The 19,699-nt window shown below is 42.0% G+C and overlaps 1 protein-coding gene across 1 annotated transcript in view; it reads right to left on the reverse strand.

The window, feature by feature from the left end:
- Window positions 1–11,561: 11,561 nt before the first annotated feature.
- The window catches only part of LOC132134788 (collagen alpha-1(XIV) chain-like), a 57,371-nt gene continuing 49,233 nt past the window's right edge, over window positions 11,562–19,699 (reverse strand). Inside the window, exons 30-35 of the mRNA XM_059547148.1 lie at window positions 15,576–15,614; window positions 15,126–15,264; window positions 12,676–12,818; window positions 12,073–12,182; window positions 11,807–11,965; window positions 11,562–11,708 (exon numbers count right to left, since the gene is read on the reverse strand). Coding sequence (XP_059403131.1) covers window positions 11,577–11,708; window positions 11,807–11,965; window positions 12,073–12,182; window positions 12,676–12,818; window positions 15,126–15,264; window positions 15,576–15,614 — 722 coding nt within the window. The 3' untranslated portion in view covers window positions 11,562–11,576. The remainder of the gene's footprint in view (window positions 11,709–11,806; window positions 11,966–12,072; window positions 12,183–12,675; window positions 12,819–15,125; window positions 15,265–15,575; window positions 15,615–19,699) is intronic.

A 19,699-nucleotide genomic window follows, 5' to 3' on the forward strand; every position in this document is an offset into this window, starting at 1 on the left:
TGTTGTTTTGAAAAGGTCTCAAAAAAAAGAAAAAAAATCTGGATTTTAGAGTTAGTTGAATCAATGTTAAAATTATAAAGTTATTTTTCAATAGACATATTTTTTGTTTTCGTGTGAAAAGAGGGTGGGTGGAGGCATTGGGGCTCATTGGGTCATAGGTGTCGATTTCGGGGGGGACGGGGGGGACGTGTCCCCCCCAGATTTCGTCATGAGTCATTTTGTACCCACCGCCTTTTTTTTTTTTTTAAACCTCGAGTTCTGCTGCTGCGCTGGCTACACGCTTTTCTGTTCATTAAAACTGCAACAACTGTAACATTGGGATACGTTCTAGGTTGGGGGAGGGGGAGTCATCGTGTCACTGTTATTATTTTCTCTATATGCCGGTTTCAACGGCAACAACATAAACAAACGTTACAGCGCATGCGCGCTTTTGCGGACCTAACTTAACTTCCGGTAGACTTCCAAATAGAATCAATAACATCAGCCAAGTCCCTCTAGAGTAGATATTTTTTGATAACAAACAAAATATGTTTGCTGCATGGATCAGGCGGACTTAATGAGAATGCAAATCCATTCTTTGCCAATAGGAGATGTTTTAAAGCATAGACATAAAGCGCGAGAAATGGAGGTTTCCCCAGTAACAGCTGTAAACAAAGTACGCTCACACACGCTGCTTTATCAGGCATATAACATGCAAGTCTTCCTTCAGAAATACAGCGATATAAAAAACACCTGTGCCTCGTTTTGATATTTAAACATATAAATGTAAGGGATTATTATTATTAAACGTGCAGTACATAACGTTACTCATGTTTATTCAGCGAAGCCTTTTTGAAAATCGATCAGTTTTAAAATTGTGGTGAGTTTCCAAAAATAAATAAATGTATGGGAAACACATCCCGCAGCACAACCACCTGAGCCCTCAGTCTACTCATCGCCTTGACTTTAACCGCGTTTGTAGAAGGCACTGCAGCCAGACCGATATACACAACACAGACCGGAAGTTAACTTAGGTCCAGGCGCGTGCGCCCGATGAAACCGTCTATATGACTATCGCGCTTCTTTTTTTTAAAGAATGTTTTTCAAATGAGTTGACAGTTTGGAATGGACAGTGAACGAGCGGGAACGAGGCTACCTAGTCTTTGCTGGGATTGGCCAGAATTTCTGGCGAATGTATCATAGACGAGCAAGTCATTTAGCCTTCATACAATATCACAAGGTTGCATCCTAGTGCCATGGACTATAACATATCAAAGTGATAACTTGTAGAACAAATGGATGTTGTTGTACACACAGCAAGGGTCTGCAGACCATTGACACAAAGGTAAGACGCGATAACTTATGTTTATTAAGATTTGCTGGTATTATGGCTAGGTCTTGTGCATTTGCACACAAGGGATCGGCTGTTTTAATTCTTCTCTTGCAATTAATGTTACGTTAGACTTCCTTAGCCACCAACTTAATTAGCTAGTTACGGTTTGCGTTCATACAGCAAGTGTTGGGGGAGATGATTGTTGAGTAGTCAGTATCTTGTTTAATTATTGCTTGAATCTATTGCTGAATTCTGGAATAGTTGTGATGATGATGATGATGATGATGATGATGAGGAATGGATCAAGTTTTAGTCAAAATGCCTGATGTAGATTGGATGGATGCATGTTGTTGTGAATTGAGAGCAGTCAGATCATGGTGTGATAGTCAATAGTGTGCCTTATGTTACACGTATTTTTGCTTTTTCAATCTTGATAAAATTTGTAGTGCTTAAGTTGTGTTTTGTGTAGATATGGTAAATTGTACTGGGAATTAAATCAAATTATTACATGGCTTGGTTGAATTCCACTGTAGAATGAAGTCTGTTATTTCTTGATAATAACACCGTTGCCATGAAAAACAGAGCGTTGCTATGGACGCGGCAGGATTCTAATCGTAGAGACGGAACTATTTTCTTTAGCGGAAGCAATACAATCGTGTTTAAATCAATAAACTCTTTTTTAAATCAATATTTTGTGTCAAATTATTGATTTATTTGGTGGGTAGCCATGTAATAAGCGGGATAATGTAGAGCGAGGCCCGATTTTGGGTTAGATTTTTTTCCCCGTTTTCAGTGGTTATAACAAAGCAACATGAAAGAGAAATTTGGTAATCATTGTTTAGGTACATTAAACCACGTCATGGCCATGTCATATTGTCAACATGGTACTTATATGATGATATGAAGCAGATTAGTGGGTCATATATCATATGTCTAATGCTTTGTACGGCTTTCTTCTTCATAAAACGAGTCAGACATCATCACATTTTTGTATACATTTTTATTTATTTACATTAATAAGATACAGGACGTCTTTCAAAACATGACCTGCGCGAAAGAGAAAAAAAAATGCATCATTGTACCCACCACTTCTGAAAATGCACTTCTGAATGCGTCTCTGTCCCCACCACATTTCAAACCAAACTGACGCCCATGCATTGGGTGCTCAGCACCCCTAAAGCTCTGACCCTAGAATCGCCCCTGCCCTGACCTATTACCAATTTACTCTGATTATAGACAGTTCGAAACCTTTAAGCCCTGAGGCATCACCTCAGTGAAGGTATTGTTTTTGCTTTGACATACACAAAAATAATGACTCATAACTCAAAAACTGTAGCAAGGAGAGTCAAAAGGATTGTATCATTTGATAGAAATCTTTCTATATTTTTAGGGAAAAAAAAAAAATATATATATATATATATATATATATATATATATATATAATATATTTTCCCTCTGAATATTCTCATGTGGAGAAATAGATGATAAAATGTAAGAGAAGTTTGCGTGGTGAAGGTATATTTTTTTATATCTCTCTTATTTGGCATCCAATATCTCACAAGATAAATCGAGCGGAGCGTTAGTTCATTCAGGCCATGGATGCAAGGCTGTGAACAGCTGATGTGGTCAGCTGTCAAATCGCTCCAATCACCACCTCTCTCCTATTAGACACGGGACATATATATATACGTGGCACCACTGCTCGGTATGTCAGTATGCTCAACTGCTCACAACCCTCCCTCCCTCCCCATTATAAGCATGAGCACATTACTGCGCACCTTCTGGCTGTCGTCTTCTTTGTTTCAGATCACTAAGGCTTCCAAAATCTTAGCTGGTATGGACCTCACTCCTGAGAGACACCCATCTCATAACCAGGCTATAGGATAGATGTCCCACTGCCACATCCACATGATTATCACTGTTTGCTTTAAAGACTTTATTAAAAGTCTTATTGTTATGTATTTCTAAATTCATGGTTCCAGGGGGTTAATTTTAAAGCTCTTGTATGTTCAGTTATTCTGGGAGAAAGAACCCCCATAAGGAACCATACCGCCAAAGATAAATTGTGTTCAATAAACTCAAGTAAATTTGCCAAAGTGGTTCCTGTCTGAAATAAGTTAGGAGAAAATTTCATTTTTGGTGATGTTCGACATGATTCATTCATGTATGTGAATTACATTTTATGGTGATATCATGAAGTAATCAAAAGTTACAGCATTTGGAACCAAGGTAGCCTTTCTCTTAGTCCTTGACATTTAGAAATTTTTGTTTTGAATTTCAAGTTTAGTCAAAGTCCTAAATAATTACACTTGTTTTATTTTACTATGAGACCTTTCAAATTACATATGACAACAACTAAGCTGTATGATGTTTCTGACATATTAGGGTACATGGCACAAAAAAAAGATTTTATTTCTTTAATTAAATATAGTTATGGAAGTTATATAAAAGATAAAATACAGAAACATTCTAGGTTTTATATTCTGCTAGCCAAGTGTTTAAAGGATATTTCCAACTGATTTCTTAAATTCATGGGTTTAGGTATTATTATTCACACGAAAGACGAAATGGGTTGTTTTGATTTTAGACTCATTTCAATCATGAGAATCTGCTGTAAATAATGATATGACATTTTGTCACGGTTCATGAATCGGCTGTCTCACACTGAGGTGTCTTAGTGAGTGTAATTGTGTGGGTGTGGTTACTCATTTGTGTTGATTAGTGTCACCACCTGTCGTTGATTTCACCTCCCTTTATATGCCAGTAATTTCCCTCTCATGTTGTCAGATCCTTGTGGTTCCCTGGTGTGCGTCTGTTCTCGTGTCTCGTCAGCCCAGTTCTCCATTTGGATTTCGTCAGTTCTTCGTGTCGTCTGGATTTCGTCAGTTCTTCATGTCGTCTGGATTTCGTCAGTTCCTCGTGTCGTCTGGATGTTCCACGGTTCCTGGGTTTCTCTACACGCTCTTCACCGCACCACCACCGGATCGCCATCTCGTCCCTGCTTCCCCCACCACCAGCGCCTGCAACAGCAGAGGCACCAGAGCCACGCCTACCCACACCAGAGGGATATTCCTGAATTTTGTAGAGCATTCCTCACGAGATGTTCCATGCATTTCGCTTTACAGCCACATACATTTCAGAGTGAACAGACGAAGGTTGCATTTGTATTTATCCTGCTGTCAGGGAGAGCAGCGCTTTGGGGAACGGCGGTGTGGGAGAATGGACACGACCGCTGCACCTCGTTCCAGGCACTTTCCGAAGAGATGAGGAGAGTTTTCGATCGTACAGTGGCGGGTAAGGAGGCGGCCAGATTACTCGCCAAACTGCGACAGGGAGAAGGCTCGGTGGCAGATTTTTCCATTCGATTCCGCACCCTGGCCGCAGAGTGCTGTTGGAACGAGGAAGCGCAGTGGGATATGTTCCTGCATGGGCTGGCTGACCGCGTTCATAAGGAGATTTACGCCATGGACTTACCAGAGACGCTGAACGGACTGATAGAACTCGCCCTGAGAGTAGATGCTCGTCTGAATCGCGTGACCCGGCTGACGCGCCCCAGTCGTCCACAGCCCAGCTCAGAGGACCACCAGCTCGATGGTGCGAGTGTGGTCAGCCCCGCATTCGATCACGAGCCCATGCAGGTCGGCAGAGCTCGGCTTTCCCGGGAGGAGAGAGAGAGGCAGAGATCCCAAGGTCTTTGCCTATACTGTGGCCGGGCGGGCCACTTCATCCACTCCTGTCCAGTAAAAGAGCAGGCCCGGTAGTAAGTATGAGGCTACTATCGGGTGGGATCTCCACCGAAAGGACCTCATCACCAACTTTAAACTGACTTTAAACCGACTTTAAACTGGCTGTTCAACTTCAGATCCCCATCACTCCTCTCTCGCACCAGATCACTGTCAACGCACTCAACGGACAAGAGCTTCCCTGGATTACACATTCCACTGAAAGTATTACCCTCATCACTTCTGGCAATCACACAGAAACCCTCTCATTCCTCCTCATGGACTCACCACTTGCACCAGTGGTTTTGGGACACCCGTGGCTCTCTAAACACAACCCCCGGGTCGACTGGTGCACTAACACAATTTCCACATGGAGTAACCACTGTCATGAGTCCTGTTTAGTGTCTGCCTGTCCCTCTGTGTCTGGTTCTGTGTTTCAGAGTAAGGCGGCGGATTTGTCTAACATGCCCGCGGAGTACCTCGACCTGAAGGAAGTGTTCAGTAAGTCCCGTGCTGCTTCTCTCCCTCCGCATCGTTCCTATGACTGTGCGATAGATCTACTGCCAGGTAAGACTCCGCCTAAGGGCAAACTTTACTCTCTTTCTATTCCCGAGAGGGAGGCCATGGAGAAATATATTTCTGATTCTCTGGCCTCTGGGTTCATCCAGCCTTCTTCTTCTCCTGCGGGGGCGGGGTTCTTTTTTGTTGGAAAGAAGGATGGTTCTCTGCGACCTTGCATTGATTACCGAGAGATGAACAACATCACGGTAAAGAATTCTTATCCTTTGCCGTTGATGTCTTCAGCTTTGAGAGGTTGCAGGGAGCATCCATTTTCACAAAACTGGACTTACGCAATGCATATCATTTGGTTCGCATCAGGAAGGGGGATGAATGGAAAACCGCTTTTAATACCCCCAGGGGGCACTTTGAATATTTGGTTATGCCCTTCGGGCTTTCCAACAGCCCAGCGGTTTTCCAGGCACTCATGAATGACGTGTTGATAGACATGGTAGATCAATTCATATATGTTTACCTGGATGATATATTGATTTTTTCTTCGTCTCTCCAGGAACACGTTCAACATGTCAGACGAGTGCTCCAGAGACTGTTAGAGAATGGGCTTTTTGTCAAGGCAGAGAAATGCTCGTTTCATACACAGTCTGTTCCCTTCCTAGGGTACATCATCTCTTCTGAGGGAGTGCGCATGGACCCTGACAAGATTAAGGCTGTGGTAGATTGGCCACGTCCAGATTCCCGTAAGGCCCTACAGCGGTTTCTAGCGTTCGCCAATTTTTACCGGCGTTTCATTCGCAACTTCAGCCAACTAGTCGCACCTCTGACTGCCTTGACCTCCCCCCGAACGACGTTCAGGTGGTCGAACACTGCCGAGGCAGTGTTCACCAACCTCAAAAGTCACTTCGTTTCGGCTCCCATTCTCGTCACCCCTGATCCCACACGTCAGTTCATGGTGGAGGTCGACGTGTCAGAGGTGGGAGTAGGAGCAGTGCTTTCACAACGCGCTTCCTCAGACGATAAGATGCATCCCTGTGTGTTCTTTTCTCATTGACTATCGCCTGCCGAACGTAATTGTGACATTGGTAACAGTAACAGTTGTTGGCAGTTAAGTTAGCGTTGGAGGAGTGGCGTCATTGGTTAGAGGGTTCTGGGGTACCTTTTATCCTTTGGACCGACCATATTATTATTTGATGGGGTCATTGCTCCAACGTGGCTTGTCACCCAGGAGTGACTCGCACTAGTTTTCTAGTTAAGCAACGATTCTGGTGGCCACTAATGGCTCGCGACATTCACAATTTTGTTTTGGCTTGCTCAGTCTGTGCCACTGGTAAGACATCTAACCAACCCCTAGACGGGCTACTTCGACCGCTGCCTGTCCCTTCGAGACCCTGGTCCCATATCGCTCTAGATTTTGTCACCGCCCTCCCACCCTCTAATGGCGTGACGGTTGTTTTAACCATAGTGGACAGGTTCTTGAAGACGGCACATTTCATCCCCTTGCCCAAATTACCTTCAGCCAAGGAGACAGCGGTCACAGTCATAGATCACGTCTTTCGGTTACATGGCCTCCCGATGGACGTGGTCTCTGACCGGGGTTCCCGATTCATATCCAAATTTTGGCAAGAATTTTGTAAATTACTGGGGGCCATGGTCAGTCTGTCCTCGGGCTATTATCCCCAGAGAAATGGTCAGTCTGAGCGAGCCAATCAGGACCTCAAGAGAATGTTGCGATGTTTGGTTGCCAAGAATCCGTCATCCTGGAGCCAACAGATTTCTATGGTGGTGTACGCCCACAATTCGTTGCCAGTGTCATCCACGGGCCTCTCGCCATTTAAGTGTAGTTTAGGTTACCAGCCACCAATTTTTCCGAGTCTGGAATCCGAAGTTGCGGTCCCCTCCGCTCACGCATTCGTCCAGAGGTGCCGCCGTACTTGAACTAGAGCCAGTGAGACTCTACTCCAAGCCGGGGGGCGCATGAAGGCCAAGGCCGATCGCCACCGGTCAAAGCCTCCCGTTTACGTCATGGGTCAAACAGTGTGGCTTTCTACCAAGAATATTCTTCTCCGCTCCGTGTCTAATAAGTTAGCTCCCAAATTCATTGGCCCGTTTCCTGTCACCAAAATTATTAGTCCGGTGGCAGTCCGACTCAAACTTCCTCCGGCGTACAGGAGAATTCACCCCGCCTTCCATGTGTCTAAAATCAAGCCCGTGTTTTATTCTCACATTAACCCTCATGCCCCGCATCCCGAACGCCCCCCCCCCCCCCCCGCCGCAACTCGTAGATGGGGAACCCACGTATTTGGTATTCTGGACTCGAGACGGAGGGGATGCGGATTTCAGTACTTGGTGGACTGGGAGGGTTACGGAAGAGAGAAGTTGGGTTCCTGCTAGGGACATTCTGGATCACTCCCTTATCGATGATTACAATCGACAGGTAAGGTTGTCTGGGGTACTGGGGAACCGGATATCCAGACTGCTTTGTTTTGAACTCTTTCACACAACAGACACAGAAGAGAAGACAATGCTGAATAAAGTCGTCGTTTTTGCTATTTTTGGACCAAAATGTATTTTCGATGCATCAAAATATTCTAACTGACCCTCTGATGTCACATGGACCACTTTGATGATGTTTTTCTTACCTTTCTGGACATGGACAGTAGACCGTACACACAGTTTCAATGGAGGGACTGAGAGCTCTCGGACTAAATCTAAAATATCTTAAACTGTGTTCAGAAGATAAACGGAGGTCTTACGGGTTTGAAACAACATGAGGGTAAGTTATTAATTACATAATTTTGCTATCTGGGTGAACTAACTCTTTAATATCAAAATCCGTTAAAGGAACCGGAAACACTTCCCATAACACCCGATGTACTTGCTACATCATTAGAAGAATGGCATCTACGCTAATATTAGTCTGTTTCTCTCTTATTCCGAGGTCACCCTAGCCACCAGATCCAGTCTGTATCCAGATCAGAGGGTCACTGCAGTCACCCGGATCCAGTACGTATCCAGACCAGATGGTGGATCAGCACCTAGAAAGGACCTCTACATCCCTGAAAGACAGCGGAGACCAGGACAACTAGAGCCCCAGATACAGATCCCCTGTAAAGACCTTGTCTCAGAGGACCACCAGGACAAGACCACAGGAAACAGATGATTCTTCTGCACAATCTGACTTTGCTGCAGCCTGGAATTGAACCCTTAAATGGGGTGTCATCTCATTTATCATCAGTAAAATATGGAGTGCCACAAGGATCCGTCCTAGGTCCCCTTCTATTTTCAATATACATGTTGCCCCTTGGTAATATTATTAGAAAATACGGAATTAGCTTCCACTGTTATGCTGATGATACTCAGCTATATATTTCAACGAGACCAGATGAAACTTCCCAATTATCTAAGCTAACAGAGTGTGTTAAAAATGTAAAAGATTGGATGACAAATAATTTTCTCCAATTAAATTCGGATAAGACAGAGATATTAATTATTGGACCAAAAAACACCACACAGAATCTTGTAGATTACAATCTGCAACTAGACGGATGTACTGTTACTTCCTCTACAGTCAGAAATCTGGGTGTTATATTGGACAGCAATTTGTCTTTTGAAAATCATATTTCCAATGTTACAAAAACCGCATTCTTCCATCTTAGAAACATTGCCAAGCTACGAAACATGTTATCTGTTTCTGATGCAGAAAAGCTAGTTCATGCATTCATGACCTCTAGACTGGACTATTGTAATGGACTTCTAGGGGGTTGTCCTGCTTCGTCAATAAACAAGCTACAGGTAGTCCAAAATGCAGCAGCTAGAGTCCTTACCAGGTCAAGAAAATATGATCATATTACCCCAATTTTACAGTCTCTGCACTGGCTACCTATTAAGTTCCGTATCAGTTACAAATTATCATTACTTACCTATAAGGCCCTAAATGGTTTAGCTCCTGCGTACCTAACTAGCCTTCTACCACGCTACAACCCATCACGCACCCTAAGGTCACAAAACGCTGGACTTTTGGTAGTTCCTAGGATAGCAAAGTCCACTAAAGGAGGTAGAGCTTTTTCACATTTGGCTCCCAAACTCTGGAATAGCCTTCCTGATAATGTTCGGGGCTCAGACACACTCTCTCTGTTTAAATCTAGATTAAAAACGCATCCCTTTCGCCAAGCATTCGAATAATGTTTCTCTTAAATTGTGAGTGTAGTTGCATCTGCATTTTTATTCTTTAGCTTGGGTTAAACTAATTTTACTTTGTTGGATCAGCAGCTATGCTAATGATGTCTCTATTTTGTTTCTATGTTTTGCCACGGGATTTACATCCCGTGGTAACTAGGATTTACACAAGCTCCAGTCTGGATCCAGAACACCTGAGAAGAGATGATGCTGACCCTCAGAGGACCCCAGATGATCCTAACCTTGAATCAACAAACAGAACTAACAATTATTGCTACATGTGTGACTGCATCCTTTAATTACTATTAATTAATAATATTGATAGTTCATCATCTAGCTGACTACGTCTTGTATTATTATTATTATTATTTTTATTTTTCTAAAATCCTGTCAAACGTGCACAAACTACTAGCTACTACTAAATATTGTAGAAACATAATTTTCTGTAAAGTTGCTTTGTAACGATTTGTATTGTAAAAAGCGCTATACAAATAAACTTGAATTGAATTGAATTGAATTGAACTACTGGTTTCGTCTGGTCAGAGGAGAACTGGCCCCCCAACTGAGCCTGGTTTCTCCCAAGGTTTTTTTCTCCATTCTGTCACCGATGGAGTTTCGTTTCCTTGCCGCTGTCGCCTCTGGCTTGCTTAGTTGGGGACACTTCATCTACAGCGATATCGTTGACTTGATTGCATATAAATGCACAGACACTATTTAACTGAACAGAGATGACATCACTGAATTCAATGATGAACTGCCTTTAACTGTCATTTTGCATTATTGACACACTGTTTTCCTAATGAATGTTGTTCAGTTGCTTTGACGCAACTGAATTTGTATTTTGTTTAAAGCGCTATATAAATAAAGGTGACTTGACTTGACTTTAATATCTGCAAGGCATGTTGGAATTGTGCAGTTGTTGAGAGTCAGCAGCTGTAGAAAAGAATACTTGAGCTTCAAGCCGATCGCAAACAAGCTTGCAGTAGCAGCACCAAACAACAACAAAAAAAATCCAGGTGTTCGTCCACTGACAGCGAAAAATGACCAAAAACCAACCAATGTTGGAGGGGATAACAGTAGGAGAGTAGACAGCCTTCTGCTCGATGATAATACATGCAAAATACTGTTAAAACAGCAAGCACCAGTCTCCTCTCACGTCAATTTAAAACAATCCGTGCAAAAAAGGTTAAAAACTATTCAAACTATTAAGACAAAGAAATTGTTACAACGGAGAAGCGGCGAACAACAAACAACAGCATCCTCTCCAGTCGACATCCAAAACTGATGCTGAAGTAATCTGAATGTAGTTTTCAAGCCCCAGTTTACACTGCTTTAGTCATTCACTGATCACACAGATTCACAACTACTGAATCCCAGACGTTCATTCAGAAATCCTGAAGTCCAGTTATTAATTCTCGCATCCTGAATAACCTTTCTGCAGAAACATTCTGTGCTGTTTTTGATAATTCCTCCATTAATATGTCAAATAGTAGCATTGATGTTCAAGTACAATCTTTTAAATATGAGCATAACCTTTGGATGAAGTTACTCCAGTGTAATCCAGAGAAGCTCTTCTGATAAATTCCACCCCTTGGATCAATGATAGTATCTGCTCTTTTAAACATAATCCCATACATAACATTGTCTCTCCTCCATCACCTGCAGTTCAAATCTCTTCAGCTGACTAGTGCAACAGTTTACTCAAGAACAAGATAAACAACATATGAAATAATATTACTCTTTCTTCTTCACATCAAATACCTTTTGTCTCCAGGCCAGTAACACTGGAGAGTTTTTCCCCGGTATCACTTGATGACCTCACTAAAGCAGTTAGTTCTATGAAAAGGTCCTCACACACACACACACACACACACACACACACACACACACACACACACACTCACCAGACTGGGCAGCTCACAGCATTTGTCCCGTCGAGCCCATGACGTGCTGCAGACAATATCAAAGGACTGCAGCTGAAACTAAACACACACACACACAGATGTGAGGCATGTTATTCTAACACTGAACCACATTTATGCAACGATTTCTCTTTGATCTCACACACACAAACACACACCGGTGCAGAGCTGTCTTTGGATTGTCTGGACCGCACCATGCGTCCCAGAACCTCCACGCCGTCAGTGCTGATGTTTTTGGCCGCATTAACAGGCTTCTCTCCCACCGATTTACAGTCGACCATCACGAAAGCTGATGTCTTACTGACAGCGATGTGCAGCTGCGCTCACACACAAACACACACACACACACACACACACGTCTCATTAGACAACAGTACATTCCCTGCTGGACCAGACAGGATCTCCTGCAACTGTGACCTCTGACCTTATGAAAACTGCCATAGAAGAGCTTCTGGATGTCCGGCCCCTCAAACATCACCGTCTGGAAATCACCATTATAATCAGTGTTGAAGTAAGTCAACGTCTTTCCTGGATCTGTGAAGTGAAGAAGAAGATGAGACATTTATCTTTAGAAGCATATTTTTATATTCGTGCATCCAGCAGACACAGTTACAACTGCACTATAATGGACAAATGTTAATCGCGATTAGTTCACACGATTAAAATATAAAAATATAATCATGTTTATGCTTGCTGGTGTTTTTAGCTCATCTGCACTTTTTCTGCAGAAGAGAGCACATGTTGCCAGGTTGGCAGAAAATGTATTGCTTTATGAACAAAGCTCTGACAGGGATTTAAACCCTTGACATCTGGCAACCGCAACCATGAATGCCTGAGGAATCTTGTTACCAAAGCAATATAATGCAAAAAGCAGTGGGCAAATATCGCAGATAATTATGTTTAATAAAACGAGAGAAACAGAAAACTTAATGACAATTACATAATGATTCAACGTGCACTAATTCAAGGTAAACGTGAGAATCGAACCCGTGCCGCAGCAGGACTGTGACGCGACGGTGTTACTCACTGTCCAGAATGACTCCCACCAGCGGCTCATTGTTGCTGTTGAGGACTTCCCATAATGCAAAGGGCTCCTGCGGGGTTTCTGGGAGCAGGCGGAAGAGCATGGTGATGGTGTAGTCTGACGGCAGCCCCTCCGGATGGACGAACCTGCGCCATCAGAGTTCAGGCTGATTTCAATTTAATTTCTCCAGCTCTGTGTGCGCACGTGTGATTTCATGCTTTACACACGACGTGAAAATAAAATGTGTGTGTGTCACATCTCAAATCAAGCTCCTAGAGGGACTCCTCTACACTTCATTCCATTCAGTCAGAAACACAAGCTCATCAAATTTCACTGCATTCCAAAGTTCAGGTTTGGTGAACTCTGACCTCTAACTCATAACAGGTGAAGACGTGAGACCAGCTGAATTGAAAAAAATACTTTACAGTTAATTCTGCAGGACTGTAGTAAAGTGGAGTAATTGTGATTTTTTGACATGTTCAGGGTTTGTGCAGGTTTTATGAAGGTAACTGTGAGAATAACACCGTTTTCAAACAAGATTCCAGCAACAAGCAGTTTGTCTGTGCGCACCAGACCCAACAAGATCAAGAAGACATAACTCCTTAAAAGAGCTTCCAAATGAAACTGCAATCGACCTATACCAGTCATATCTGTAACACCGTATCATCAGCTACTCTTCTCCACGTGTTTTGGGAATGTCCAATTGTTGTCCCTGAAAGACAGCGGAGACCAGGACAACTAGAGTCCCAGATACAGATCCCCTGTAAAGACCTTGTCTCAGAGGAGCACCAGGACAAGACCACAGGAAACAGATGATTCTTCTGCACAATCTGACTTTGCTGCAGCCTGGAATTGAACTACTGGTTTCGTCTGGTCAGAGGAGAACTGGCCCCCCAACTGAGCCTGGTTTCTCCCAAGGTTTTTTTCTCCATTCTGTCACCGATGGAGTTTCGGTTCCTTGCCGCTGTCGCCTCTGGCTTGCTTAGTTGGGGTCACTTCATCTACAGCGATATCGTTGACTTGATTGCAAATAAATGCACAGACACTATTTAACTGAACAGAGATGACATCACTGAATCCAATGATGAACTGCCTTTAACTATCATTTTTCATTATTGACACCTTTTTTCCTAATGAATGTTGTTCAGTTGCTTTGACGCAATGTATTTTAAAGCGCTATATAAATAAAGGTGACTTTGACTTTGTCAATCTATGGACTCATGAGAATTCTGAAATTCTTTTTTTTACTACAAATTGATTACCCGTCTAATCCAGGTTTATGTCCCCTCAATGACGATTCTGACTCGTGTAGAAGTTCATTAAAGAAGAAAATGTTGTCTGCTGGTTTTACAGCTGCAAAGAAGACAATAATACAAAACTGGTTTACTCTGTGCAGGTGTGCAAAAACATTTTGGATTCATAGCCTCCTTGAGATAGTGGCTTGTGAATGTACAGCGGCACAAATTAATGGAGATAAACCTGGGACTACTGATACATGGCAATGTTTTTCTTCTGAGATTTTGGACTATGTAAAGGAATGACCAAAATATATTTTTTCTCTCTTTTAGACTGTAAATTATTGATATGTCTGTTGATCCCCCTTCCCTGTTTGTTTCAATGGATATTATTTTGTTAATATAAAAATAAAGTGTTTTAATCGCAAAACATAATCTAACTCATAAATATTACACTATTTAAAAATCATACTGAGTGATAGACTCTCTGACATGACCCTTGAGTTTGAGGTCAACTATCTGTTTTCACTTTCAGTATCCTAACTCACATAAGACACTTTATAACACTGAATAAAGCACATAATCAGTTCCTGAAATCACTGTCACTTTGTATGTTGATTTTTCAGCCGTGATGTCACAGAAATAGAAAGTTTCTGAAATAGAATCCACTGTCGCTCATATTTCTACTACCAAACACTAGAACATGGAAATAACCTTTACTGTATTTCTGCAAACATGTGCCTCCCATTGACAGATATTTGATCTTGTTTTAAGCATAAACTCATGTCATTTTATTCTATTTCTCAGAAAACTAGACCTATCTTGATTTTGCATATATCAAGTAAATATATGTTGATTTAAAAACAAAAATAGTGTGGAAGACATCAATTTCATTGCATTGATGCAACATTTAATGTCATGACTTTCATTTAAATTTCAATTGAACTTGAATTTAAGACTTTCTGATCTGATTTAAGACCTTCTAATGCATTACTATGTTTAAGGATCTATTAAGACTTCATTTAATACCTGCAGAAACCCTGATTTTGGATGTATTATATGCGGATTATGTTTTCTAAAAAGATGTGGCCGTTGCAGTGTCTGTAGAAATGTCACATGCTCAAAGTCTGGTGTGACTGTGGCGTGAGTCTAAATGCACATTCACTAGTCCTCTTGTGCAGCTGGACTCAGGACTCAGACATCAGAAGTGTGTGTCACCTGGTGGGCTGTGTGACGAGCGCATCGCTGTCGAGTCTGAAGCTGCTGTAGCTGTTGAAGGTCCCCGGCTCCATGGACACACCCCTCACACTGCTGTACAGATGCTCCACCAGACCGAACATCTCCATCATCCTGAACCCTGGCACACAGCAGCAGCACAGAACACTCCTCAGGATCAGTCAACCACAGCAATCACCTCTCCAGCAGCATCAACACATTATTAAGAGCGACATCAGCAACAATAATATGAAAAATAATGCTTGGAGGAACATTTCGTTCACCATGGGATTAAAAAAACACTGCTCTGTAGAGCCACCGCTGTGCATTTTCTAGAGAGAGCCTTTCTCTACATCCTGTCCTCAATGGCCACTGCCTCAGAATATTTAAGAAAGCTTAACGGAAAAAGATGAGTAAACATACTCACAGAGACTGTGTGTTTGAACAGTTTACCTGGTAATGTGCTGCCACTCATGGGTACTGATGGACACGCTACAGACGACAAGACAGAAACACGTCAACAACACACTTATCACACACACACACACACACACACACACACACGCACGCACGCACACACACACACACGCACGCACGCGCACGCACGCACGCACGCACACACAAACACACACACACACACACACACACACACACACACACACAAACACACAAACACACACACACACACACACACACACAAACACACACACACACACACACACACACACAAAGCGTTAGCACTCGTTAGCTTGTCATTATCGTTTTCATTCGAAACCTATCGCTGTTTTCTTTTCTCCTCTCCTCTCTCTCGCTCCAGTTTTTCACAAGTTCATCAAACAACCGCAGTAAAACTATTTCATCAAGCACGGTGAGTACTGGCTTCTCCTGTTATTGTTACTTGCACCTCTTGCCACATGTACAGTTTATCTATCTCTGTCACTGATGAGGGATTCACATGTGATAAATGCAGGGAAATAGTTAGGCTGACAGAGAAGATTTCAGAATTAGAGACACGCATCCAAACTTTAATTGAGGACAGTAAGAATGTTAGGGCTCTAGATACGGCTTTGGATGCGTCTAGCTCAGGGATTCCTGTACATTGTTCGGTTCCGGAAACAGAGCCCCAGCAGCAGGGCAACTGGGTGACAGTGAGGCAGCGTAGTCGTGGGTCAAAACACCGCTCTTCTGTTCCGATCAAAACATTAAACAGGTTCTCCCCACTCAGTGATACACCCACTGAGAGACCTGATGAAAGTGCTCTAGTTATTGGTGATTCTATTGTACGGAACGTGAATATAGAGACACCAGCCACCATAGTCAAATGTTTACTGGGAGCCAGAGCGCCTGACATCTTGGCAAATTTAAAAGTGCTGGCTAATGCTAAACGTAAATACAGTAAGATTGTTATTCATGCCGGCGCTAATGATGTTCGACTTCGCCAGTCGGAGATCACTAAAAATAACATTAAAGAGGTGTGTGAACTTGCAAGCACGATGTCAGACACTGTAATATGCTCTGGTCCCCTCCCTGCTTACCGTGGTGATGAGATGCATAGCAGATTGTCATCACTCAATGGCTGGATGTCTAAGTGGTGCCCACAGAATAACATAGGTTTCATAGACAATTGGACGAGCTTTTGGGGCAGACCTGACCTGTTGAAAAGAGATGGTCTTCATCCCTCCTGGGGTGGCGCCACTCTTCTCTCTAGAAATATGGCAAATAGTCTTAGTGTTTATACTTGACTAACTGGGGCCCAGGTCAGGAAGCAGACAGACTGGCTAAACCGACCGTCTGCTAGCTGCCTCCCGTCACAGAGGTCAGTTAATTCTCAGCACATAGAGACTCTTTCACCTAGATATCACACTATAGAGACTGTGTCTGTTCCCTGAACTAGAAAAAACAAAAAACGTCCAAACCAAGTTAAGATTAACAATTTAATTGAGGTTCAACAAATAAAAAACAGAAGCAATATGGATAAACAAATGATAAAGCTTGGCTTATTGAATATCAGATCCCTTTCTACGAAAACACTTTTTGTAAATAATATGATCACTGATCATAATATAGATGTACTCTGTTTGACAGAAACCTGGCTAAAACCTGATGATTACATTATTTTAAATGAGTCCACCCCCCAAGATTACTGTTATAAACATGAGCCGCGTCTAAAAGGCAAAGGTGGAGGTGTTGCTTCAATTTATAACAACGTTTTCAGGATTTCTCAGAGGGCAGGGTACAAGTATAACTCGTTTGAAGTAATGGTGCTTCATATAACATTATCCAGAGAAACAAATGTTAATGATAAATCCCCTGTTATGTTTGTACTGGCTACTGAATACAGGCCACCTGGGCACCATACAGACTTTATTAAAGAGTTTGGTGATTTTACATCCGAGTTAGTTCTGGCTGCAGATAAAGTTTTAATAGTTGGTGATTTTAATATCCATGTTGATAATGAAAACGATGCATTGGGATCAGCATTTATAGACATTCTGAACTCTATTGGTGTTAGACAACACATTTCAGGACCTACTCATTGTCGAAATCATACTCTAGATTTAATACTGTCACATGGAATTGATGTTGATGGTGTTGAAATTATGCAGCCAAGTGATGATATCTCAGATCATTATTTAGTTTTGTGCAAACTTCATATAGCCAAAATTGTAAATTCTACTTCTTGTTACAAGAATCACTTGGTGTTCCATTACGTACACATCAAGACTGGTTTGATGAGAACAATGCAGAAATCCGAGCACTCCTTGACGAAAAACATCACCTGCATAAAGCATATCTGAATGACAGCAGCTCAAGTTAAACCATCTGGAGTCTAAGGGTATTTTTGGGGCCTGGAGAAGTTTTGTCGTGCCCTGAGATTAATTGGAATTGATGTTGATGGTGTTGAAATTATTCGGCCAAGTGATGATATCTCAGATCATTATTTAGTTCTGTGCAAACTTCATATAGCCAAAATTGTAAATCCTACTTCTTGTTACAAGTATGGAAGAACCATCACTTCTAACACAAAAGACTGCTTTTTAAGTTATCTTCCTGATGTATCCAAATTCCTTAGCATATCCAAAACCTCAGAACAACTTGATGATGTAACAGAAACTATGGACTCTCTCTTTTCTAGCACTTTAAATAAAGTTGCTCCTTTACGCTTAAGGAAGGTTAAGGAAAACAGTTTGACACCATGGTATAATGAGCATACTCGCACCCTAAAGAGAGCAGCCCGAAAAATGGAGCGCAGCTGGAGGAAAACAGAACTAGAGGTATTTCGTATTGCTTGGCGGGAAAGTAACATATCCTACAGAAAAGCATTAAAAACTGCTAGATCCGATTACTTTTCTTCTCTTTTAGAAGAAAACAAACATAACCCCAGGTATTTATTCAATACAGTGGCTAAATTAACGAAAAATAAAGCCTCAACAAGTGTTGACATTTCCCAACACCACAGCAGTAATGACTTTATGAACTACTTTACTTCTAAAATCGATACTATTAGAGATAAAATTGCAACCATTCAGCCGTCAGCTACAGTATCACATCAGACAGTGCACTATAGACCCCATGAGGAACAGTTCCACTCATTCTCTACCATAGGAGAGGAAGAATTGTATAAACTTGTTAAATCATCTAAACCAACAACATGTATGTTAGACCCTATACCATCTAAGCTCCTAAAAGAGGTGCTTCCAGAAGTCATAGATCCTCTTCTGACTATTATTAATTCCTCATTGTCATTAGGATATGTCCCCAAAACCTTCAAACTGGCTGTTATTAAGCCTCTCATCAAAAACCCACAACTTTACCCCAAAGAACTAGTTAATTATAGACCAATCTCGAATCTCCCTTTTCTGTCCAAGATACTAGAAGAGGTGGTATCCACACAATTATATTCCTTCTTAGAGAAAAATGGTATATGTGAGGATTTCCAGTCAGGATTTAGACCGTATCATAGTACTGAGACTGCTCTCCTTAGAGTTACAAATTATCTGCTCTTATCATCTGATCGTGGGTGTATCTCTCTATTAGTTTTATTGGATCTTAGTGCTGTGTTTGACACAATTGACCACAACATTCTTTTGCATAGACTTGAACACTTTGTTGGCATCAGTGGAAGTGCATTAGCATGGTTTAAATCGTACTTATATGACCGCCATCAGTTCGTAGCAGTGAATGAAGATGTATCCTATCGATCACAAGTGCAGTATGGAGTACCTCAAGGCTCAGTACTAGGGCCGCTACTCTTCACGCTTTATATGTTACCCTTGGGAGATATCATCAGGAAACATGGTGTTAGCTTTCACTGTAATGCTGATGATACTCAGCTCTATATTTCTTCGCAGCCCGGTGAAACACACCAATTTGAAAAACTAATGGATTGCATAGTCGATATAAAAAACTGGATGACGAGTAATTTCTTACTGCTAAATTCTGAAAAAACAGAGGTGTTAATTATAGGAGCTAAAAACTCTGCTTGTAATAACCTAGAACACTGTCTAAGACTTGATGGTTGCTCTGTCAATTCTTCGTCATCAGTTAGGAACCTAGGTGTGCTATTTGATCGCAAT

Source organism: Carassius carassius, unplaced genomic scaffold, assembly GCF_963082965.1.
Source record: "Carassius carassius unplaced genomic scaffold, fCarCar2.1 SCAFFOLD_87, whole genome shotgun sequence".
NCBI lineage: Eukaryota > Metazoa > Chordata > Actinopteri > Cypriniformes > Cyprinidae > Carassius > Carassius carassius.